Source organism: Ambystoma mexicanum, chromosome 3q (assembly GCF_040938575.1).
Source record: "Ambystoma mexicanum isolate Mex_15411 chromosome 3q, UKY_AmexF1_1, whole genome shotgun sequence".
NCBI lineage: Eukaryota > Metazoa > Chordata > Amphibia > Caudata > Ambystomatidae > Ambystoma > Ambystoma mexicanum.
This window is the reverse complement of record NC_090926.1, coordinates 607,023,058-607,048,221: the sequence shown is the minus strand read 5'-3', so window position 1 is coordinate 607,048,221 and position 25,164 is coordinate 607,023,058. Positions and strand designations below refer to the sequence as shown.

General features: G+C 48.3%; 1 protein-coding gene across 1 annotated transcript in view; it reads left to right on the top strand.

The window, feature by feature from the left end:
* The first annotated feature begins 16,310 nt into the window (after positions 1–16,310).
* Positions 16,311–25,164, top strand: part of GAS7 (growth arrest specific 7) — a 1,527,668-nt gene continuing 1,518,814 nt past the window's right edge. Inside the window, exon 1 of the mRNA XM_069654478.1 lies at positions 16,311–17,526. Within this exon, the coding sequence (XP_069510579.1) occupies positions 17,281–17,526 (246 nt within the window). The 5' untranslated portion in view covers positions 16,311–17,280. The remainder of the gene's footprint in view (positions 17,527–25,164) is intronic.

The following is a 25,164-nucleotide window of genomic DNA, read 5'->3' as shown; positions in this document are numbered from 1 at the left end:
CTTTTTTCTCGTGTGTTTCTTTACCAGGACGGTGTCTCCAGTGAAGATTGATGGAATACACAGACTCTGAGCTGTGCCTGCAGTAGTATCTCCTTCTGTGTTCCGTTCTGCCCTGCACCCTTTTCATCATCGCTGCAGCTGGCCTAAAACTACAGTAAGACAGGATGTCATGCAATTCAAGTAATTTTGCATTTCAGACCCTAAGATTTCTCTTGTCGGCTGGGCATCACATCTAGCTCTGTCTCGGGGTGTCAGGGGAGTATGCATTCTTCTTCCTGTTGCTATTTAGTGCGGTGTAAGATGGTGGTCAGAACCAGGCTGGTTTCTGAGTGTCTACTGTGCCAAAGGAAGGCAGTGTAACCATCTCTTTCTTAGAGTAAGCTTCAACTTGGCTATCCTTTCCTTTAACAAGCCATTGAGCTTCTCACATACCCCATTACCTTGCAGATGATACGCCGACAAGAACTTTTGCTTTATACCAAGCAACAACCTAATCTGTTCAAAAACTTAATTTACAAAGTGAGTCCCATTATCTGATCTCATGACTTCAAATACTCCCACCTGGGAAATACCTCTGTCACTAGAAATGTGGCTGCACAGGTAGAGTCTGGGTGTGTACATGGACCTGCTTCTATCCATCTAGAGAATGGACACACCACAACAGTTCAATACCTGTTCCCGTTACATACTTGAATCATATCGAGGTCATCGACATGCAAGTGCTGAAAAGGTTCATTGGGCCTTGGGATGACTCCTCTAATTACTTTTGGTGTGTCCCCAGCCGTGAACTGTTGGCAAATTATACAGTTCACCATAAAAAATGAAACGTGCTCTGCTAAGTTCGGTATGAACCAGTTTTCAGCGAGTGTTGCCGCAAGATTCTCTTTTGTCATGTGCGCTGGATAGTGTAACTGTTCCAATACTATTTTTAACAGGGATATAGGCATTACTGGTTTACCAGTGCTGTCTTGTCGGCACAAGCTTTCGGAGGGGTTTAAAGAACACCCTCGCCGCTTCCAAAGATTTTTCTCCTCCTGTGGTGCCTCCCCTTGTTGTTCCATTAACTGCGTTTGTCCCATGTTATTGTAGCTTTCAGGTTCACCCCGTGCAACAATCATTATTTCATTTATATTAGTTATTTCCACATCCATGATCGTCTCGCTCTTGGATGCCATACGCTTGGTTTCTGTGTCTGCTGCTTGATTTCCACATGAGGTAAAATCTGACCCTTTCGTGTGGGTGGTGCATTTCACGACTACTATGCCCACTGGGAGCTGTAGTGCCTTACTCAGCCTATCCAATAGGGCTGCGTGCTGCACTACCGTGCCATCCGCTCAGAGGTAGCCCCTCCTTTTCCATCGTGCTAAGCCTGCATGCACTGTTGATGTCACATAGGCGGAGTCACTGTACACCGTTATTTCCTGGTCTGTGTGATTCTCAATCGCGAGTATCAACGCCAATAATTCTGCAGCCTGTGCAGAATAGTGAGATGGTAATCGTGCACTAAGAAGCACTCGAAACTCTCCATTTGCTGTGTGCTTCATCACACAGCGCTTGTATATCTATGTCCATCGTTTTGATCGATTCTCGAGGAACCGTCAATGAAGACAACTTCTTCTTCTGCCAATGCATTTTCTTTTACTCTTGGAATTTCATCATAGAATTCTTCATAATTTGCACAGTCATGTATCAGCTCTCCTTCAGTGAATGGTTCTGCTATGAACATAGATGTATTCACTATCTTGCATCGAACTACCTTAATCGATGGATTCAATATGATCACTTCATAGGCAGAAGCTCTCTGAGATGTCAATGTGCCCTTCAGTTTCTCTAAAATAGCAAATACCGGGTGCTCGACGTACAGCGTCATTGAGCATCCCATCACAATGGTTGTAGCCTTCTCTATGGTGAACGCTGCGATAGCTAAACTTTGTTTGCAAGGGAAATTACCTCTCATCACTGGGTCCAAATTTCCACTATAATACGCCTGGGGCTTGTACCCCAATGTGGTTCTCTGTGTGAGCACTGCCAACATAACGCTGGCATTCGTGTGTGAAAACAGGTAGAATTCCTCTGCATAATTGGGAATCCCTAAAACTAGTGCCGTGCAAATGGCTCTTTTGAGTTCAGCAAACCCTTCCTCCATGGTCTCAGACCATTAAATCTTTTCTTTCTTCACCTGTGCCTTCTTTAGGGCCTGTAGCAAGGGCTTGGTATATGAGCTGTAGTCGAAGACACATGCCCTGACATAATTGCAAAGACATAAAAAGCTCTGCATCTGTTTTATCGTGTGTGGCTTAGCCATTTTCAGTATGGGGTAACCCTTTTCCCCTCATGTGAGATCAGCTGACCTATGTATAGCATTTCTTGTTGACAATATTGTAACTTTTCTTTGTCAACCGTATATCGTTTTTCAGCCAATATAGTCAATAGCTGAACAGAATCGTGTCTGCATCTCTCCTCTGTCGTGATGCAAATTAAGATGTCATCCACATATTGTAAAATAACACTTTCTAATGCAATATTGCTTAGGTGCATCTGCAGGACTTTGTTAAAAATAAAAGGAGACTCACAGTACCCCTGGGGTAGCCTTGTGCTTTTCAGACGCATTTGTCTGAACGTAAATGACATCAGATTTTGTGAGTCTCGGTGCAATGGGATTGAGAAAAACACATTTTTTAAGTCAATCACTATGAAATATTTTGCCTCAGCAGGTATATTACATAGGATTGTATCCGGGTTAGGGACTAAAGGGAACTCGGCCTCAACAATATCATTTATTGGGCGTAATTCCTGAATTAAACGCCAAGACCCTCCCTTGGATTTTTTAATCGGGTAAACCACAGTGTTGCATGACAAATCTGACATCACTAAGATACCCTGCCCCATCATAGCCGAAATTGTCTTAAAAATTCCTTCATCTGCCTCCCTGGACATGGGATATTGTCATGCTTTTGGAAGAATTGCTCCTGGCTTCAGTTTAATTTTCACTTCTCCGACTCCTTTCAATGGTTTGCCTGCTCTCCCCTCCCCTCCTACTTCCTGGTCTTCCTCTCCCTCCCGCCTCCCTGCCCGCCCACCCCCCCCTCTGATTGGCTGTCCGGCTGCCTCCCTTCTGGGCTACTCGACGCCCACTCCCCCTGCTCGCTTCTTTGTTGAGCTGAGCGTGGGCGAGCGGTCGCCGGTAGCCCTGTTGGAAGTACAGGCCTTGGAAGCCCTGCCCGGCCCTAGCGGGCCTCCGTGAGTTGTTCAAGTGTTTTCCTTGATGCTTTTTGCATCCGCGCCCCGAGCGGGTTGTTGTGCCGGCTCTCCCCTCCCCTCCCACTTCCTGGTCCTCCTCTCCCTCCCGCCTCCCTGCCCGCCCACACCCCCCTCCCCTTCCTCTTCCTATAACCATTCCCTCCTGGGCAGCCCACTGCCCGGCAGCCCCCTGTGGCTAAGGGCCCCTAGGCCAAGGGCGACTCCTACAGTTGTGGCTCCCTGTGTGTCTGCAGGTGTCTGCAGGGGACGCCAGGCGCCAGCATCACTTGCTATCTCCACCTTCTCCCGGCCCACCCCACCTACACCGGGTCACTACATTCGCATTGGTGTCTTCACCTCACTGTGTTCAACAGTTGTGGTAAACTAGGGTTTTCTCCCCTCGCAGGATTCTCAAACTTAGGTGGGCTCTCCACTGTGTACCTAATACGCATTACTGTTGTTGTTCTGAAATGTGGTAAACTAGGGTTTTTCTCCCCTCGCAGGATTCTCAAACTTAGGTGGGATCTCCACTGTGTACCTAATACGCATTACTGTTGTTGTTCTGAAATGTGGTAAACTAGGGTTTTTCTCCCCTCGCAGGATTCTCAAACTTAGGTGGGCTCTCCTCTGTGTACCTAATACGCATTACTGTTGTTGTTCTGAAATGTGGTAAACTAGGGATTTTCTCCCCTCGCAGGATTCTCAAACTTAGGTGGGCTCTCCTCTGTGTACCTAATACGCATTACTGTTGTTGTTCTGAATTGTGGTAAACTAGGGTTTTTCTCCCCTCGCAGGATTCTCAAACTTAGGTGGGCTCTCCACTGTGTACCTAATACGCATTACTGTTGTTGTTCAGAAATGTGGTAAACTAGGGTTTTTCTCCCCTCGCAGGATTCTCAAACTTAGGTGGGCTCTCCACTGTGTACCTAATACGCATTACTGTTGTTTTTCTGAAATGTGGTAAACCTGTGCTTGCCGCTCTATTCCTGTCTGCGGACTCTCGCATCATCTGTCTCCCCCCCCCACTCCCTCCTACTCCATGGTGCTCTCTATCTCGCCTATCTTCTCTAACTGCTTCTCCATTGACTATCCTGCTCTCCTCACTAAATCTGGTAGGAAAAAGTTTAAAAAGGACATCCTGGTCTCCAACCCAGGCCTCCCTATCGCTGACACCTACACTAGTGCCTGCTCTAAGGAAACTCTCACTGACATCCTCTTTTTCGTGCCTTCACCTGACCTATGGACCCTTCATATGGTCTCTGTGCTCTCTCCTTTTTCCTCTCCTCCCATTAATGGTGGCACCCGTTGGGATGTCCTCTTGGCCCCCTTCCACTCCTGTAAGGCCATCATTAATGTCTACGCTAATGGGACCGTCTTGGTCCAAGGTCCTCAGGACAACCTTCACCTCTTTGATAGACGCTTCCCTCGCCTCATCAACTTCCTTTCCTCTCCCGCTGTCCCCCCTCCTCTGTCCTCGGCTACCTTGCCTCTACCCTCCCTCCCTGCCCCCTCTCGTGCTCCTTCTTCACCTCCTTCTTCTACACCTCCGCAGGGCGTACCTCTGATCTGTACCCCTCCCCGGAAGTCCTTCAAGGCTGGCAACCTTCTCCACATTGCCACTCTTAACTCTCGCTCTGCCATCAAGCATTCCTCTGATATCTGTCGCCTTCTTGAGGTACTGGACCTTGACGTCCTCGCTCTCACTGAGACATGGTTCACAGCCAGCTCTGTCACGAGCTTTGACACACTCCTACCTGACGGTTACAAGATCTTCTCCGTGCCCAGGCCCAACCGCGCAGGGGGGGTGTTGCCCTTATCTTCCCTGAGTGGATTCCTGCCACTGTCACTCCTACGCAGACCTACTCCTCTTTTGAATGTCTTGTCTGCCGACTCTCTCTCTCTCCTAGCCATTCCCTTACCGTGGCTACTATCTATCGGCCACCTGGTCAAATTTCCTCCTTCCTCTCTGAGTGGGCTGACCTCTCCTCCTCACTCCTTTCCTCAACCACTCAACTCCTCTTTCTTGGTGACTTCAACATCCACCTTGATGCCTCCTGTCCCCCCACTGGACTCTTTCGTGACCTCTGCGACTCTCTCTCACTCTCTATTCTCCCGTCTGGGCCTACTCATTCTGCAGGGCACACTCTTGATGCTCTGATCTCTTCTGACCTTCCCCTCTCTGTCCCTCTCTCCACTCCTCTCTCCTGGAGTGATCACTTTCTCCTAACCTCCCACCTCACCCTCCCTACCCCACAGGCAAAGCCACCCTCATCATTGCCACCCACCTTCTTGGTCATCCGACCCATGAAGCGCGTGTCAGTTGAGGCTTTCGCTGCCACCTTCTCGCCCCCCTCCCTCCCCTTTCGGCTGACTCCCACCTTGACACAGCCCTCTCCATGCTCCACTCTGCTATATCTGATACTCTTGATATCCTTGCCCCTGTCATGAGAATCCGCCTGAAGCCCAAAGCCAAATGTAACTCCTGGTATGACTCGGATCTCGTCACCCTAAGACGCAAGTGCAGGGTGGCTGAGAGGAAATGGTGTGCTTCATGTTCATCCTCTGATAAACTGGCCTGCCGCCTGCTCCAAAGGCAATACCGTCTCTCCGTTCTCACCAAAAAGAGAGCCCTTATCCAAGCCCGCATCTCTGCCGCATCCAACAACTCGGCTGAACTCTTTAAAATCTGCAAGGAGCTTGCCAACCCTGCTGCAGTCTCTACCTCTACTGTCCCCTCCCAGGCCCTCTGCACTGCACTGGCCTCTCACTTCATCCCTAAAACTCAGGACATCCTGTCCTCACTCTCCTCCTATCACCTCCCTCCCTCTCTTCCCGGCTCTTCCTCTGGCCCTTCTGCAGCCACCCCTCCTCCCTCCTTCTCTGCCTTTCCACTTTTTTCTGCTGACGAGGTTTCCAGACAAGTCCGATCTATGAAAGTCTCGTCTAAACAGGTTCACCCCTGTTCCCCCAAACAATCAAGGACCACATCGACTCCCTGGCTCCTGCCCTGGCTGACTTTTGCAACCACTCCTTCACCTCTGGAGTCTTCCCATGCCCCCTCAAGCACTCCCTTGTGCACCCTCTTCTTAAGAAACCCTCTTCCGACCCCTCCTGCCCGGCTAACTATCGGCCAATCTCCATCACTCCCTTCCTGGGCAAGCTCCTGGAGAAACTGGCCATCTCCCAATTTAACCTCCATGCTGAAACTGTTTGTAGTCTCCATGACCATCAATCTGGCTTCAGAGCGGCCAGATGCACGGAAACTGCTCTCCTGAACATCTGTGAGGACCTGCTCTTGAACCTCGACTCCAACACTCCGTGTGTTCTCATTCTGCTCGATCTCTCTTCTGCCTTTGACACTGTCAACCATGCCATCCTGCTCAACCGTCTCCGTGATAACCTGGGTATCACTGGTCAGGCTCTGGCGTGGCTGACCTCTTTCCTTTCCAATCGACCCTCCCAGGTCCAACTTGGGTCCTTCCTCTCTGACATCTTTTTCTCCACCTGTGGTGTTCCCCAGAGATCTAATCTCTCTCCCTGGCTGTTCAACCAGTATCTGGCACTCCTTGCCCACCGCATCGCCGCTCTCTGCCCCCACTTTCAGTGCTATGCGGACGACACCCAGCTCATTTTCAGGCTACCCTCGGCCTCCTCCTCTCCTTCCCTCATCTCTGACTGCCTGTCTGCCATCCAGGAATGATGTGCCGCCAATGACCTCTGCCTTAATGCTAGTAAGACTGAGATTCTACTCATCGGCACACCCACTCCCTCCTTCCCTGTAGCTCTCTGGCCAGCCTCGCTTGGCCCTCCTCCTGCTCCTACCTGCAAGGCAAAAAACCTCGGGGTCATCTTCGACTCCACACTCTCCTTCTCTCCTCATATATCTGACGTCTCTAAGAAGTCACACTACCAGCTGCACCTCCTCAGAGGTATTCTTCCCTTCCTCTCCTTCCCCCAGAAGCTCACTGTCTCCCGAGCCCTGGTTCTCTCGAAGCTGGACTACTGTAACAGCCTCTATCTTAATCTGCCTGCCTCCACTCTCCGCCCCCTGCAACTCATCCAGAACAGAACTGCGAGACTTGTCCTTGGCCTCAAGCCCAGGGACCGTATCTCTCCAGGACTGAAATCTCTACACTGGCTCCCAGTGGCTGCGGGGATTAAGTTCAAAACCCTCTGCATTGTCCACAAGGCCTTCTGGGGCCTGGGGCCTAAATACCTTCAACTCTCTCTTCCTAAATATCTTCCTTCCCAAGCCCTTCGCTCATCCATCTCCAACTCCCTCAGGGTCAGCCGCTTCTCGAAGCAACGAGCTGGGGGTAGATCTCTCGCCGTGGCAGGGACCTCCTTCTGGAACAGCCTTCCTGTCTCCCTGAAACTTGAGGAGAACCATCTCCGGTTCCGGAAGCACCTCAAAACCTTCCTCTTTGCTTCTGCTTTCTCTCTCCCTCTCCCCTGCTAAATTCTTGACTGAATCTGCACCGAATCTGCAACTGGGCCACTCTCAGCGACCTCGGTCCTGGGCCTAGCCACTCTCCTCTTGCACTGCCTCCCTGGCAACCCCTGCACTGAGGGACTGTCTCTGTATCCCTACAGCCCCCCCTTTCCCAGCACTTGTCTGCACTTACCTTGCACTTGCCACCAGCTGGCCGTATTTATTTACTTTATTCTACTTACTTGTACTGCACTTCCCCCCTCCCCTTCCCCTTGCACTTTTCCCTTCCCCCTACCCCTGCACTTGCGCGGTCTGAATGACACCTGGCCTAGTAGGATCGTTGTCTGTCTTCCCCTTGTTCCCCCCTCCCTGCCTCGTCGCGCCTTGAAACACTTGTGTATAGGCGCGTTACAAATGCCATATCATATCATATCATAAGCCTACATCATAGGGGCCTGTGCTCCACACTGAGACCTGCATCTGAGCCATGTCATCCTCGAAATATTCAGGACGGGTCTCTGCCAACATCATTCTCTGAGGCACTTCTCTTTTGATCATTCTCACCCAAAAAGGGAGATTTACCTCAACTGCTGTTTCTCCCCTATCTGTTTGCTCGTCAAACAGATCGTCATTAGTGACGTCAGTCAATCAGTACCCTTCTTCAATGGATTACTGTGCACCATTGTTGGCCTTCATCATCACAACCATCAATCAAAGCCATTTTCCCTCATATCGCGGCTATGTGTATCATCAAGGGAGATACTTGTCCCTTTTCCTCGTGCATAGGTATTCTTGGCCTAAATAGAAATTCGTCTGGGGTCCTAATGGTTTTCTCAGCAAGGCCTGGCAGCCCTGCCATTAGCATGCGTACTCCATACGCAAATATTTCTGGTTCTAATGGTACAGCCCTCATAGCTGTGTGTCCTGCGTATGCTCTAATCATTTTGCATACGTTTAAATAGTGCATTCCTGGAGTTGAACATACTATGCCCTCCTCTGAACGAGATTGTCATGTTTAACCATGTCATTAGATCTCGACCCAAGATATTTACTGGGGTTTGTCACGAATATAATAGCGGTACATTAATATCACATTCTCCCATAGAGACTAGAGGTGCGTCTGTAAAGGAACACGACTTGTAGCTTCTATCAAACTCTGAGTTTTTATTGCATCGCCGGACAAGGAAAACTTGCCTTCACATATACACGAACATGTTGCACCCTGTCAACTAAGAAGGAATATTCTTTACCCCCTAAAATGACATCCACCCTTGGTTTCTGGTGAGGGTCTGGTGTCACTGATAGGATTGAACACATCAGGGTTCCCATTGAGCTGTCTTAGTCCATATATAATTTTGTCCCACCTTGTGTGAATGGACTTCCCCCCCATCACCAGTTTTGACTCTCATTCCAGTTCACGGCCTGTCCTGTACTTACCGTCTGTGACAGGTGCATCGGCGACTGTTGAGACTGTCCTTGTGGAAAACTCATTGAATTCTGAGGTTGTATGCTTTGCTGTGCTCCTGGCCTTTGTTGTTGCATCGTGTGATTCTGTGCAACTCCATTTCCTCCCTGTTGTAAAAACACAGGTTGATTCACCATACCTTCTCTTGTTCCTTGGTCGTTTTGCATCATGCCTTGACTTCTGCATGTGCGTGCTATATGCCCTGTCATCCCACACAACCAACATGTTGGCGGTGGTCTGATTATTTGCCCATTTGACATATCTTGATTGCCATTTTTCATGTTTTGAAAGCCTCCTTGATTACTCTGAAAACCTCGCTGATTACTTTGCCATCCTCTTCCTCTGAATCCTCTTCCCCTGGCATAAACCCCAGTATTGCCTTGATTATTCTGTTGTGGGTTATTGATTTGCGGCATGCTCGACCCATCTGTGCTAGTTATCATTGCCCCTACACTGGCATATTTTGACAATTTCGTCTGCACTAATGTTGCCTTGGCATAATATATGGTAAAACACGGGTATAGATTTCCCCCAAGATTCCCCGAGTCTCGAGTACCCACGCGTCTTGGAAATTCTGGATGTAAAGCAACGGGTCCTCTGACTCCTTCCTTTTACGTGTCATTATAGCTCTCATGTTGGAAGTATCTGGATATAGCAATTGTAATTCTTTCCATACCGCAGTTCTGCAATTGTTAAAAGGTGCTCCGTCATGTGCAGTATTAACTGTGGTCACACCAGGGTAAGTTGCCTGTGTCCACACATCGTCTGCTCTATCACCAAGTATGGTGATTAAGAGACCTTTGATAACCCCTATAGCTAACATGTTCCTTCCCATAATTTTTTCTAGCTCGTGTATCCATTTTCCAGCTCCTGATGTAAACATTGGAAGCTTATTTTTCAGGTTTACCCGATCCATGTGTGCCCATTGAATACACTGTGGTTTCACTCCTCCTTTCTCGAGCAACGGAAATTGGGATGCATGGCCCTCTCTCTCTTCTCTCATTGTTCTTCTATCTATTGCAGGAGTAATATTCCTGCATCGCTGCCTACCTGGCAATGTCCTTAGCTGGCTCACATAGGGTGGTGAGGACACCCCCCTCTGACTGTAAGATACTTCTTTGTGTCTGTCTGACTGTGTGGGTGTCTCTGAGGCCCTCGGTGTAGACCCACTACAATCTGATCATCTTATCCCATTCCCTCCTGAGAGATGTTTTTCGTGTCTTCTCTCTTCCTCCTTTTCCTCATGCTTCTCTCCTTCAGTTTCTGACATTCTCTGTGCCCAACTCGTGCAACTTCTTGCATCCTCTTTGTTCCTACTGATTTCCAACCTATCTAGGGACAGTTCTCTCTTTCTACTACTTCGGGAGTCGTCCTCAGCATTGTACAGCTGAGTGCTCTCCAGGCGCTTTCCCCCCTCCCCTTGGGGTACTTGTTCTAGCCCCATTTCATCATATATTCTATCGATCATCTCTCTGATGCTTCTGGTGTTGAAGTCATCTTCAATATTTGCCCTAGATGTGCCTGGTGCTGAATTGCACTCGGGAAAGCATTATTCTATGTCTTCCCAATCTACTACTGGCTCAGGTTTTTTAACCTCACTTTCCAGCTATTCAAGATCGCATGCTCTCTGTCTTCGCTTATGTTCTACATCATCATCAAATTCTCTACGTTTCCTCTCTTCTTCTCTGACCTTGTCTTGTTCCTCTTTGTTTGCATCTCTATGTTCATTTTCCCTTCAGATTTCCTCATCCGTTTGTCTCTTTATTCTTTTTTCCTGTATCCTTTGCTCTTCTTCTATCCTTCGCTGCTCCTGTCTGTCCTGATCATTGGCTGCTCTCTGTTTACATTCGCGTTGTCTTTCTTACTCTTTGCAATATAACTGTTCTCGTCTCTGCCTATCTTTTTTCCTTATTCTTTCGTCTCTCAATCCTTTTTCTTTTTCCTTCTCTTTTCTTTGTAAATCATCTAGCTTCTCTTTTTGTTTCACGTCATCTATGCCTTTACCACCGAGTTTCAATAAAATCTGCCCTCCCATCCATTTGTTTTGTGTGAATGCTATCTCATCATTTCTATCCTCACTTCCTTTACATCTTTTGCCTTCTCTCTCCGTGTCGAGAGATGTACTTGTTTGTACCTGGTCTTTTCTCTCATTCTCGCGGCTCTCCTTGTCCCTCGGGACTTTGGAGGTGATATCTCTATCTTTATCCTTGTCTAGGTTTTCATCACTACTTTGCGTAGGTGAATCATATGCCGGATTGCTATACCCCGTAGTTGCTTTAAGTTTTCTTAGCGGGTATAACCCTTTGTCCTTACTGCCCTCAGTTTTCGTTTCAGATGGGGCGGTTGGCACTGAAGGTGTCTCTGTGCATATGTTCAGTATCCAGTCTGATGGCTGCTCCTCCTCCTTATCCTGTTGATAATCTTCCAAAGCTCAATGCTAGCTAGGTGTTAGTCTAAATTTGTGCCCGTGTATGTGGCATGCAAATATGTTGTCATGTGCTGTAGGACTGTTTTAGATAACAATCCACCCTGGGGCCATGGCATAAACATTTTGTTTGCGGTTCCTTTAATCCATTCTGCACTGTACTTTTTCAGCTTGGGTGCATGTTTTGGCAACTGTTTCCACAGATGTACTAATGGAGTCATGTCTTCCATATTTAAATTTGTTCACTTTCTCTTTATAAAACACTTGTTAATATCTTTCGTTTCTTCAAACAACTTCAAGAATATGAGCGAGCACCAATCGTCGCAAGCTCCAATCCTGTTTTTTTGCAAAAATGTATATCTCCTTTTTTAATCAACAAACATCAATTCATACTCTACAATATCTTAGTTACTTAATCGCGTAATTTTTATGCTAGTTCCTCGAAGGAAAAAATGTCATCCTATGGCGTCACAACAAACAACACATAAGACAGACGTTAACAGACTAGACAAACTCCAGCTGGCTACACAGACCTCTACCCCAAATCGTTACCCCGACATGGGGTGTAAACCCATCCCTTTCACAAGCGTCTTTAACCGCTGTGGTTTTCTAGTTGTTCCTATTTTTATTCAGGACTATGGATGCAGGCTTCTTCTAGCTGCTATATTAAAGCATAGGAATTTTGGGTGTATCCTCTCTCTTCTCAGGTGTCCTACCCGGTATCCTCTCTCTTCTCGGGTGTCCTCCCCGGTATCACCTTTTGCTACTTAGTCACCCTTTGAGTCACTATTTTCTTCTCCATATATATATATATATATATGTATACACATTCTACTCTACTTCTGACTATATTTTGTTTTCCCGCCTCCCTCTGTTACCTTTCCCTTACTTATTCTAAGGCATGCACTTTTTGCCAAAGCATTTTGTCTTTTTCACTCTCCCTTCGCATGTTTCCTCTCTGGATGCTCGGGATCACCAAATTTGTCACCGCCTCTCCTGCCGTTCGCCCGCTCAGCTGCCCGTAGGAGTGGGAAGGGGTTACGTGGGGAAACAGAGGTCTCTTCAGACCTCTGCCTGCAGGTTCTGCTTTTTACTCTAACCACTGTCTACGGGGAGCTTCACGGTCTATTCAGCTGGATGGCAAAGGACTTGTGATATTGCTGAGGACCTAGAGTTACTTTATGTCGACGGTCAATGGGTGTCTTATCTAATTGATAATCGAAAAACCATCCTCTAATACCAAGTGTACTCTGGACCCCCAACCGGCCCATAGAGCTGTGGTTTGCCCAATAGCACTTTAATATAAGATAGCAGCACCTGTGAGATGGATGGGGGTGCAGATTAATACTCCAACACCAAATCAATAATGACAACTTAACGGTTTGAAAAGGGAGTCCGTTTAATGACAAGTACAAAAAACGGAGAGCCTCATGAAGATAAACTCCCTTGTTTAGATAATTGGTAATAATGCAGTACTTTGCCATCCTACTGGTTTGGTTCGGTTATTTGGACTTGGAGTTATTCTGTGATCCCATCCATTGCATGCACGTTCCTTAAGGGCCCTAAGCTCAGTAGCGCATAACCTGTTAAAATGTTCCAACTGTAACTATTTCAGAATTGTCAGTTATTATGAGTGATTGTATTCCCTGTGTCTAAATGTCTCACTTGTGGTTTAACTGTAAATATATTGATGCTTCAAATATGTTATTCATGGCCATTTGTAGATTGCATTAACTAAGTCATTTGTTTTGTTTTGCTCACCAATGGCAACACCACTTGAAAACCAGAGTCTTCTTCCAATCAGAAGAGGTGTGGTCACTTGCACCATCTTGGTCATTGCTAACCCCTACCCTCTACCTATGCTACCTACAGTGCATCTTCCTCATGGCCAGTCTGTCTCCTGGCTCTGTAATGTAGCTGGTTTGCATTCTGCGATGCTGCTAATCAGTGTCAAGTGTCTATGACATGTCTATCGGTACGTCCCTCATTGCTTCCTATCCTTGTCCTACATTCGTGCTGGGGCACGAGTACCTCTCCCATGGCTCCCAATCTATGCCCTGCCCCCACGCTAGGGAACAGGCCCCTTCCTCGTGGCATCTAAACTCACCACTCAAAGCATCTGCTCTGGTCCGTGTGCATTCCTTGTTATGTTTCCTCTGAGTGATGTACGTATTGTATAGGGGGATATGCACTCGCCGGTGAAATTGCCTTGTAGCTACTTTTGTTAAGATGTGTTTTTGTGTCTATTCTGGAACTTGAGTACCTCCTTGTGGGCCGCGAATATGGCCGCGTGTTTATTGTTCGGACTGCAGCCAGGTTGAAGGGGTGAAGGGACATGGAGTGAGTACCCGGGCTTATTTTGATCAATAGCAGGAGATCATATCAAGCTGCGGATTGTGATTGAGAAGGTGGGAGGAGGGGGCAGCTGGGGAGGACAGATTCTTGGATTCCTTCATTTCTTTGCTTTTGGGGAGGTGGGGGCGGTCTGCTCCTTATCCCCCTGAAACCAAAATATAGCATCAGTGCTGGAATCGGGCTGGATTAACCCGTATTTGGAAACCGGCAAAAAGTGTTTCCTCAGTTTCTGAATATGGGGAAATGAAAAGGCCATGACTGCGCCACCCCAGACTGCGCCGAAAGCGAGCAGCTGTCCCCAACCCCAGAGACCAACTGCGGAGCTCAGAGGCAGGCTACCCCAGTGTGTCTTTGAATCGGTTTGGAGCATATTAGCGTGCCATTAGTGTGCGACACAGCAGACACAGGGGTGAGAGTCTGTTTAGGAGTGGCTATTGTCCATGAAGAAGTGCAGAAGGTATGCAGCTAGAAAGAGGGGAGTGCGGGGGTGCATAAAGCTGCATGTCGTGGGAAACATGGAATGCAATCTGGTGATGCATTTGCTTTCATTTTTTTTTCCTTCATTCTACATTAAACCGCCAGATTATGATTGCTGTGCTCAGTTTACTGTGCATGCTGGTAATTGTAGACTTCCATTTAGGTTGGGACAATAACATTTTTACACGCCTCACTTGTCTTACATGGCTCCACCGTCGTAGCCCCCGTCACTCCTCTCCCAGCTAACCTAGACCGCGCAAGCGGAACAGCAGAGTGTTTTTTTTGTCCATTTTGAGGAATGCCTAACGTGGCACGGGCCAAATGATTTGTATCTTCCAAAAAACTGAGAAACGTCCAGGGACGTCATTTGGGGGTGGACAGGGGTCGCAGTTGCGACCCCTGAGGTCTCCATTGCTACCCATGTGGTCTCCCTTGCTACCCCTAGAAAAACAAAGGTTTTCTGGCCAGTGTCATGTGGCTCTTTATTTTTGGAGTGGCTGACTTTCTTGTGCAGGCCTCTTAAAAAAAAAAAAAATACGGGGTTCCACAGGTGTATCTCTTTGAGCAGTGACACGAAATAAGAAAGAATAGGAATACCAAATAATGTGTCTTTCTGGAATTCTATCCAATAATTGCTAGACTCATTAAAGGTTTATTTCAGGCACACTTCAGCGGGTGAGTCACTGATTTTGTCTGTTCTTAAACACCTCTACTCAGCCTATCACCCTTCTGAGGTTGATAAATGAGTACCAACACAGTTTGGGTGATATTGTAAGTATATTTGTCCTATTATGAGCGCAAAAGCATACGTGCTATATATTAACACGTCATTATCGTTTGGCCTTGGACGTCTGCTTGCATTCACAGTAATGTGGTAATATGGGCCTATACGCACTGATCTTAACAATACATATGGTGATTCATTCTTGTGGGAAATGTCTATAACATTATAGGGATATCACAACCATATTTATTGTAGTGTACTTAGGAACAATGTGTGATGTCCCTTCCTCTTTTGTCACAGGGTGAAAGGTTGTGTTCCATCGCTTCCCGTGATGTCACTTCGAGGTAGGGGGGGTCACAAAGGTCATGTGATGTCACTTTCATTACCCCTGGCATTTTGGTGAAATGACGTCCTTGGAAACGGCAACTGCATAGGAGCTTTCATAGCGTTGATGTAAGTCAGACATATTGCACTGCAGTCCAGCTAGGAGCGAGATGACATTTGAGGAAGGACACACAGCTTGTGTTGTGTGGTTATATGCCCACCCATTGCCTGTCCATGACCACGCTAATGCATAAGGCCATTGACACCCATTACCTGTCCCCACCCCTGCCCAAAACACATCGTCATAGGATCTCTTTGAGGCAGCTCTATCGGGTAGTGACAGCGAACTTGCCTGCTGGTGTTCTTTCAAAACAGTGTGCTGAGAGGTAATGGCTTAGTTGCATTTACCAATGTGCCACTCCTGTAATAAGAATGGCTTTGCCATGTGCACTTTTAGCCACATGATTTCTATGTTTTCTGAAGTCCTGTTAAAAACAAACTTTGACAAAGGTAACAGTTGTGACGTGTGTGTAGTTATGCAAGCATATGCCCAGGTAATCACACCATTCTGCAGCTGTTGCCAGTGTGTGCCCAGATCGTTCCGTTGTGACAGTGCCTGGCTATGCCACCGCTGTTGGCTTTGCCAATGCCTGTTGCAATAGCATTTGAAAGTGCTCAGACTGTTATCCAGAGGCAGTGCTGTGGTGTGTTACATTCTTTCTGCGATGCATTCGCATTGTCGTTATTTTCTCCTATAAAGCAGAATGTTACGAAACCAGCGTACCTCTCTATTACATCGATGTGGTAATGTGCACGAAAGCGAATGGAGATCTACTAGAGATACCACGGTAATGGTGAAGGGGAACCAGAAGAGTGCGTACAGCTGCGGAGCGAGGATGTGGGAGGCGAGGGGCTGTGGACCATGGATCAGAAGTTAGCAGAGCCGCTGGCCACATGAGGAAGGTGCCCAGAGGTCACCGCAAGTGCCAGCCACACTCGGAACACGCCAGCTCGTTGCTGTTTTGTTGATAATGCACATCGATAACACATGCTGGAGTAGCAGATTGTGAAAGAAAAAAAAAAGGCTGACAAAATTCAGGCAAAGCCGAAGTGAGATCAGTTTCCTTTCTCTGGAGAGCAGCTCGGGTCCGAAAAGGGGAACTGCACAGAGTCGGAGCCGGGCGCGCAACAGCCTGCTCAAAGTTCCGAGGTCCTGCTGGGGGGGTCCAGCACACTCGACTCGGAGGAGAGGAGCCCACGGCTCGACCAAGGCACTGTGCGCTCCAGGAAGCTGCTAGAGGCTCACTCTTGCGCAGCGTGGAAGGGGGCGACTAGTCGAACAGCAGGGGCGATCCTGCTGTTGAGTTAATCATCACCACCGGCATTAAAGAGACTGGGCCACTGGAGAGGAGCCTCGGGGGACTATGAGGCGCTCGGTGTGATCTCTGAGAGGAGGGCCAGTAAGACTCTTCGGGGACAGGGATCTCAGCACCCTGCTGGGCAGGGAGCTTCACTCACCCACCTGTACGGTTCGACATCAGCAACAACAACTGGACGGAAAATCAAGGGAGGACCCCACAGGGAACACTTGGGGCCCCTGGCGTGTCTGGAGAGTACGAGCACTGGGGAGAACCAGGTGCAGGAGACTGCCCACCCCCAAGCCCCCAACACTTGAGGGGTACTGCGTCCTGCTGGAGTTCGTCGTCTGCACAAGTTCCGAACGCCTGGAAAAGGAACTGAAAGGGCGCATGGGGGGTTCCCTGTGAGCCCCAGCAGCGAGGGACACCGGAGGCAGGTAACTCTGCCATCCTTCATCCAGCTGTTTCGCACCACTTGCCATGTCTGGAGGATCCGAGCCTGCCCTTACCGCCCCGCCGGCCCCTGCCCTGTCCGGCTCCCCTGCACTTTCAGGGCTCCTCTGTCGGAGCTTGTACCCCTTCTCGGGGGAGCAACACCAGCAAGGCTTGCGCTTCGAAGCCGGGGAGCTCATCAAGGTGCTGCAGGTGCTGGACGGCGGCTGGTGGGAAGGGGAGAAAGGCGGGGGTCGGGGCTGGTTCCCTGCCAGCTACGTCCAGATCCTGGAGGTAAGTCTGAAGCGGCCAATGAGGGCTTCTGTAGTGTACACGGGGATGCAGAAGGGGAGGGGGGGTCTCTAAGGACGTGGGTCTGTGTGTTTGTATAAGGTGCATGCATATGACTGCGGTGGGTTTGTGTGGGCGGTCGGCTAGCAATGGGATGTATGGATGGTCGCGGGGGGGGGGTTGTTTTTGTGTGGGTGGTGTTTGTATATATAAGTGGCGCGTACAAGGATGGGGACACCATCTATTCTGTGCAGTGTCTCTGGTTAAAGGGGGGCATGCAAGCCCCCCTGTAGTCATCCCGGAAACCGAGATGTCTGCTAGTCCACATCTGTTAAGAAGTGCTGGAGTTTGTTATGTAAATGCAAGAGCAGTGCTTCACTACGACGAGTGTCGTGCTTTGCTTTATCAACACTGTGCAGCGCGATGACACGCTAGGATGTTCGCGACATTGTTGGTTGCGTACTTTTGGCGGTGGAGTGTCGGGGGGCAGCGCCCTTTCCTCTGATTACAGTGCCTGGTATCTTAGCTGCCGTATCAGCTGCCGTATCAGTCGGGCGCACCGTGTAATCCTCCCTTCAGCCTGTCTTTGGAGTTGACTCGAAGTTGAGATTCCCCGCTGGCCACCAGGAGGCGCTGAACAGAGAACCCCCGCGCACAACCAGCAATTTCCAGACACACACGGCCAATTACTGCAGAGAAACATCTGCAAATGATAGTTATTATGCGGGAGGCAATTCACGCTGCAGGATCACGCAGCCCCGCGCTCCCTTGCACTCTTGCGTGATCTCTTGACGTTAAAGATGCAACAGTCTCTTTTACAATGAATTGTAAAACTATGTATTAGAACAATACTATATATAACGTCGCCTAAAGTTGCCGCGTTCGCAGGGCGAGAACACGCTTTTGATGCGGAGCGCAGACATTGTTTTGCTGATAACTTCAGCTGCTGTGTGAATAGGCGTGGGCAGTGGGCAAGGCTGCAGCTTGCTTGGCTTCAAGCCCTTTACCACATAGAATTCCCCAGTCTTAAATTGAAAGAGGTTCATTATGATAAGGTGATACATAGGCGGTATTTCCGAATACCACCTGTTTACCACTGCCCGATGGTGAGTTTTTTTAATCCATGGCCTGTAAATGTCTGCTTGTGAGTGGAGGTGTTGCCCCCACTCACAGTGCCAGCATTACCTCCTGCAGTAACAGTGCCACTTTCTAATAAGGTCAGATGGGACTTCCGATTGGAAAGTACTAAACACGCATAACCAGGCTGTGAATTACTGTTAGCACTGGTAGTAACAGTAATTCCGTTTGGTGGTATTAACACTTCTAATACAACGCTTGGAATGTGTTCCAAAGTTTGTAAAGTTTTGCTCCTCGCGCAGGCGCTGCTGAGGTTGCCAGAGGAGAGCACTGTATACACTAGAACTGGGGTCTGCAACCTTTGGCTAAACAGATGTTCTGGGCCACAGTTCCCGCCAGCCCTAGTCGGCATTGTCAATGGTGAAGGATCATGGGGCCTGTGTTCGAACACAGCTGGAGGACTGCAGGTTGGAGAACCGTGCAGTAGAAGGAAGTGATGCACAGCGGAGGGTGCGGCGGGTCATGGGGGCAGTTAGCAGGGGTTGCAGTTGGGGGAACATGAACAGGTGCAAGGAATGGTTCTGAAAAGCCCTAGGTCTCAGTCCGTCCTCAGTGAGTTAGATGCAAGACGGGTACCCATGTAGGGTTTCAGTATGAGTTTGGCGGTATTGGTAAAAACCTGGTATTTTTAATAACTCTTATTTTTAATTTTCCACATAATACCTCATTATGCGTTGAGATATACCATGATGGCAATCATTACTGCAGTATAGAAAGTACTGCATGCATTTACTATCTCGCATTTATCCCATGTAGTATGCCATGTAGTATGTCAGTGCACCATGAGGTACATGTCCCATGCAATGCCAACACATAACTTGAAATTTGTTTTAAAAACATCACCTATTAAAATGGCGTGTTTTTTTTCTTTTCTCCACTACCAACATGCTTAAAGTGAGGCCCCATATCATGTGTTCGGATACAACTTTTATAAAGCAACAAAATGGCTGCGAGACTACACACCAATGTATGTGCTATGAGGAACTTAAAACAAGGGGGTCATATAGTATGTTACTACCTGGGACACATCACAATTTTGCAGTCAGTTAATAACTTCTATTTTCCTCATCTAGTACTTCCGTCGGCCCCATGCAATAACATCCCAGGTGATTCAAGCCCCTAATTAGATGGTACTTTAAAAACAAGCAGTATCTAAAATGTCACGTTTTCCCTGTTGCCGGCATACTCCTAAGGAGGCCAGAGTGGAGTGTATGGTAACAGAGCTGAAATGGGACACACTGGGACTGAGGTGAGCATGAATATGTCAGAATTACAGGGGGATGGGTTAGAGAAACCTACATTATGGAAGCCCAAGAAGCCAGGAGTCTTCTGACTCTGCCAGGTTAACTGGGATATAATGAAAGACCTCAACAACAGATGGTAACCAATGAAAATGAAGGCAGATTATTTCTGTGTATCAAGGTTCATGCCTACTGCCTGCCACCTCCTCCCCGCACTTTGGGCAGGCTAACGGAGTTATGTGGTGACAACAGTGGCAGATGTGTGGCATAGAAATGGCAATTTGCTTACCCTACGTTGGTGCAGTCCGCGTGCATTTGGTCTGTTAGAGAGTTTAAGTAGGGTTTGCTAGCCGTGAAATACCGTCTCCATGACAGAAAGCCAATTTTGCAGTACACTTTCGTCATATTTATTTATTTATTTATTTATTTATTTATTTATTTATTTGTAAAGCGCCTAAGCACAGGGTCATTAAGGCACTGTTGCGAACCAGTTACACGGTGCATACACATGGGGGAAAAATGAACAAACAGGTAAGTGTGGAGCACAAAGTCAAGCCTCGTCGCTCCCAATGTCTGTGGTCATTGAAGGCAATGTTCAGGAGAAGAGACACACATTTTTTTAGAGTTTTCCTGAAGGCCCAGTGAGTTGTCTGCTCTTAGCGAGGGAAGAAGGGAGTTCTAGTGAGACGCCGCTACTGCAGGGAAGCTAGCACCTCCTCTTCTGGCACGTTTGAATTTCGGAGTCACGATACGGTGGATGCAGGTTGACCTCACAGGTCTGATAGGGTTGGCTTTGACTATTTTTTGGACCAAGTACTCTGGTGCTGTATTCAGAAGGCATTTGTGGGTGATAGTAAGGATTTTGAGGTTACTCCTTTCCTGGATAGGGAACCAATGTGCCTCCTTTCTTGCCATATGACTATGCATTAACTGTGGGGGAATCTGAGGCTCGATAGGCTGGCTCAGTGGGTGATTGTTCCCCTAATCACGCGGTCAGTTTGGAAGGTGCTTTGGCGTGCAGCTGCCACGGATCCTGTTCCGAAATCTAGATGATGCAGGTAATGCTCAGCTGTGCAGTCTTAGTAAAATCAGGGAAACCCACAAAAAGTGACCGCCCACTATTCCCAAGTCACTGCTTTGCAAGTTTGAAAGGTGGCACTATTCACAAATCACTTTTGGGTGGATAAACCTAGCATTCCCCATGACACATATGCACCCCCAAATTACATATGATGCCCTCCCACCTTGCACAACACCCAACAAAAAATAACAGTTTCATGGAATTTCCAGCAAGAGTCTGTGAAATAGAATTTAAAAATAACACATCAGAAAGCCCTAACAAAGCTTGCCAGGCCCCAGGAGGGCAGTTGGCATGCTTTATGTCCATGCCAGAGATGGCAGCCACCTGTCCTCTCCGGAAGGCCTCCATTGTTAAACCATGGTTGTACATCAAACTTTTCTGGATGAATTTCTGAATAAGTTGAAAAGTTTGTGGACTCTCGAACAGAGGCGTAGCCAGGATTGTCTAACTAGTGGGGCTCGAAGCTAATGTAGTTGGGCCCATTACAGTGACATTAACATCTGTAAATGCCCACACAGAGCTGCTGAGTGGGCATTTACAGGTTTTGGGTGGGCCTTGCCCACTCAGGCCCTACCCTGTCTAAGCCTCTGCTCTAGAACCAACCAAGTACTGGGTCGTTCAATTTATCTCAACAAGTAGTTTGCCAATGCCTATAGCTGACATTGACATGCCCCTGGGAGGGGGATCTTGCAGAAGCACATGTTCTGTTCCCTATAAAACATGAAGGTGAAACGATGGAGATACAACTGTCAAATATTTCCGGATTCTCGGTGCACATCGAGAGACACATGGATTCAAACACATGAATGGAAGATGTATGCCATGAAATTCCACCAGCGTTTCTGAACTCGGCGGTACATGTCCTCCAACGCAACCGGGCACCAAGAGGTCCCTCTTTATTTTGTCATGATTTTCCAAAGCAAAATTCAATATTGCCATAAAGGGTGCTTAAACTTGTCATACCTGGTGATATGGTTATGAAGATATGTTATGACCGATCATGGTGGCAGCAGCTACACAAGTACTCGGATTAGCACAAGCCAGGTATTTAGCGTACAATCTGTACATGGACAATATTTCAACAGGATAAGTGAGGCTCTGGCATCTGAAATCCAGCTCATTAAGTTCCTACTTGATGTACAGATGTTTTGTGGTGTCCAACCTAACAGGAGAAATTGTATCCTGATTCCAGAACAGAGGTCTTTGCAGGATCGCTGTTCGAGATTTACAACATACATACCAGAATACCAGGCTTTATTTTTTATTTATTTATTGGCCATTTGCATGGCGCCTCTATACAAGTGTTTCCAGGCGCTGAAACAAGTTGGGGGAGGGGAACATAGGAAAAAAAGTAGAACAAAAATTGGTTATATTGGCCTTGTGACAATCCTACTGTGCAAGAACAAGAAGATCAGTGCAGAGGGGGTGGGGATAGAGGGAGAAGTGCAGGAGTGGCATGCCCCAAGGGAGTTGGTGGGCAAGTGCCCAGGGGCCAAGAAGGCACATGTCAGGGAAAATGGGAGGGTGAGTGCAGTGGACAGGGTGGACCAGGGTCGGGCTAGTCGGGGAAGGGAGCCAGAGGCCAAGTGCTGGCAAGGGATGCTGGCGGGACTGGTAGGGGGCTGGTCTGGCCCCTGTCTGACTCTGAAGGAACCAGGCTCCAGTCACAGTGGCAGACAGAATGTTAGCTAGGGAGAGGAGAAAAGGAATGTTTCCGGAACTTAAGGAGATCTGGCTTAAGTCTGAGGGTGGCAATACGGCTGTTCCAGAGGGAGGAACCAGCTGAGGAAAGGGATCCACCTTCCATTCTCTGCTTGGAGAAATGTCTGACCTGCAGAGAGTTGGAGTCAGAGGACCGAAAGAACTCTAGCATGGAGGTATTTAGGGAGGGAAAGATGGGTGTAGAGAGGTCTGAGTCCCCAGACAGCCTTGTGGATGATGCAAAGGGTCTTGAATTTGATCCTTGCGGTTACGGAGAGCCAGTGGAGAAATTTTAGGGCTGGAGAGATTTGGTCCCTGGACTTGAGGCCAAGGATAAGTCTTGCAGTCCTATTCTGGATTAGTTGAAGGGGGCGAAGGGAGGAAAGAGGCAGATTGAGGAAGAGGTTTTTGCAGGATTCTAGCCTAGAGAGAACCAGGGCTCTGGAGACATTAATTTTCTGGGGGAAGGTGAGGAAAGGAAGAATGCCCCTGAGGAGGTGGAGCAGAAAGTTGGACTTCGTGACAGGTCTGTGATGTGTGGAGAGAAAGAGAGAGGAGTCAAAGATGACATTTTTTTGCCTCACAAGGAGGTGAAAGGAGGGGGCCCAAAGAGGCTGACCAGCAAGGGGCGGGGAGCAAGGAGCAGGCATCCCAATGAGAAGGATCTCCATCTTACTGGCATTAAGGAAGAGATCAATGGCAGAACATCATGCCTGAATAGCAATCAGTTATGAGAGAGGAGTGGGGAGGAGATTGAGGAATGCAGCTTGAAGGATAGCTGTGCGTTGTCTGTATAACATCGGAAATGAGGGGGAGAAGGTGGAAATCAAGTGGGCGAGAGAGACCAGGTAGATGTTGAAGAGCCACGGCCATAGGATAGAGCCCTGAGGGACGCCACAGGTAGGGAGTGAGGTGAAGGAGAGAAGAAAAGGACCCATTTGCACTTGGGAGTGTCTGAGATGCCTAGGGTATTATGGAAATGGTTTATGAGGATGGAGTGGTTGACTGCATCAAAGGTAGAAGACAGATCAAGTAGGATCAGAACAGAGGGTGTGTTTGAATCCAGGTTAGAGAGCAGATATTCATGGGTGTTCAGGAGAGCAGTTTCCGTGCCTCTGTATCCCCTGAAACCGGACTTGTGGTCAGGGAGGCAGCCAGGCCAGTTCAGTGTGGAGGGTCAGCTGAGGCAGTTGAGGCATGAGCAGCTTCTCCATGAGTTTGCCCAAAAAAGGGGTGATCGAGATAGGGCGATGTTTAGCCGGGCAAGAAGGGTCAGCAGGTAGCCTTTTTAAAGAGGGTGCACAAGAGAGTGTTTAAGGGATTGTGGGAAGGAGCCACTGGTGAAGCAATGGTTGCAGAGGTCTGCCATGGCTGGAACGAGAGAGGCAATGTTGTCCTTGATGGTTCTGGAGGAGTAGGGGATCACCTGTTTAGAGGAGACCTTCATAGAGCAGACAATTCTAGAGACCTCGTCTGGTTTAGTGGGAGAGAAGGAGGAGAGTATGAGGGGTAGAAGGGAACCAAGGGAGGCAAGAGGAAGGGGGTTGGATCGGAGGGGGGCAGAAGACAGAGAGGACATGATGGCCTGTGTTTTGGAGGAGACGTGGCTGGCCAGTGCAGTGCATAGGGCCTGGGAGAGAGGAGGAGACTGCAGTGGGATTATAAAGTTCCTTGCAGATTTTAGAGTTCAGCTGTGTTATTGATGGCTCCAGAGATTCAGGCTTGGACATGAGCCCTCTTCTTGGAACAGATGGCAAGACGATATTGCCTTTGGGGTAGGTGTCCGAGGATGAGATAGATGTATGCCTCTTCCACTTTGCAGCTTTGCACTTGTATTTCAAAGCTGACAGGTCAAAGTTATATCAAGATTTGCATTTGGAGGCAGGCTTCATGCAGATCCTTGTGACAGGGGCAGAAGGAGAGTCAAAAGAAGAGGGAGGAGGAGAGATGAAGGAAGAGGCAAATGCAGTGACTGACACATGCTTAATCTGTCGAATGACGGAGGAGACTGGCAATGCAGGCGTAGGCATCATCTGGGGAAAGGGAGGTCAAGGTGGGAAGAAAGGAGAGAGTGGTTAGTCCAGGAGAGAGGATTAGTAAGAGGGTGGGCGAGTGGGATGTCTGTTGAGATGAGAACATCCAAGGTGTGTCCGGCACAGTGGGTTGGGCCAGAGGAAAGGATAGTGAGCGAAAGAGAGACGCAGAGGTCGCAAAAAGATACAGTAGCCACACCTGGGGAGTCAAGATGGATGTTAAAGTCCCCAAGGTGATACCTTTGGGGGAGGAGGCAAGAAGAGAGGAGGACAGGTCTGTCCATTCTGAGAGGAAGAGGTAGGTTGGTCCAGGGGGCCTGTGGGTGTAGCGAGAGTAAGAGAGAAGATAGGAGAGACATATAGCCTGCAGACTCGGCTTTCAAATGATGAGTAGTTTTGAGACTGGATGATGTAGACAGGAACCCACTCCACCACCAGGCAGGGAGGG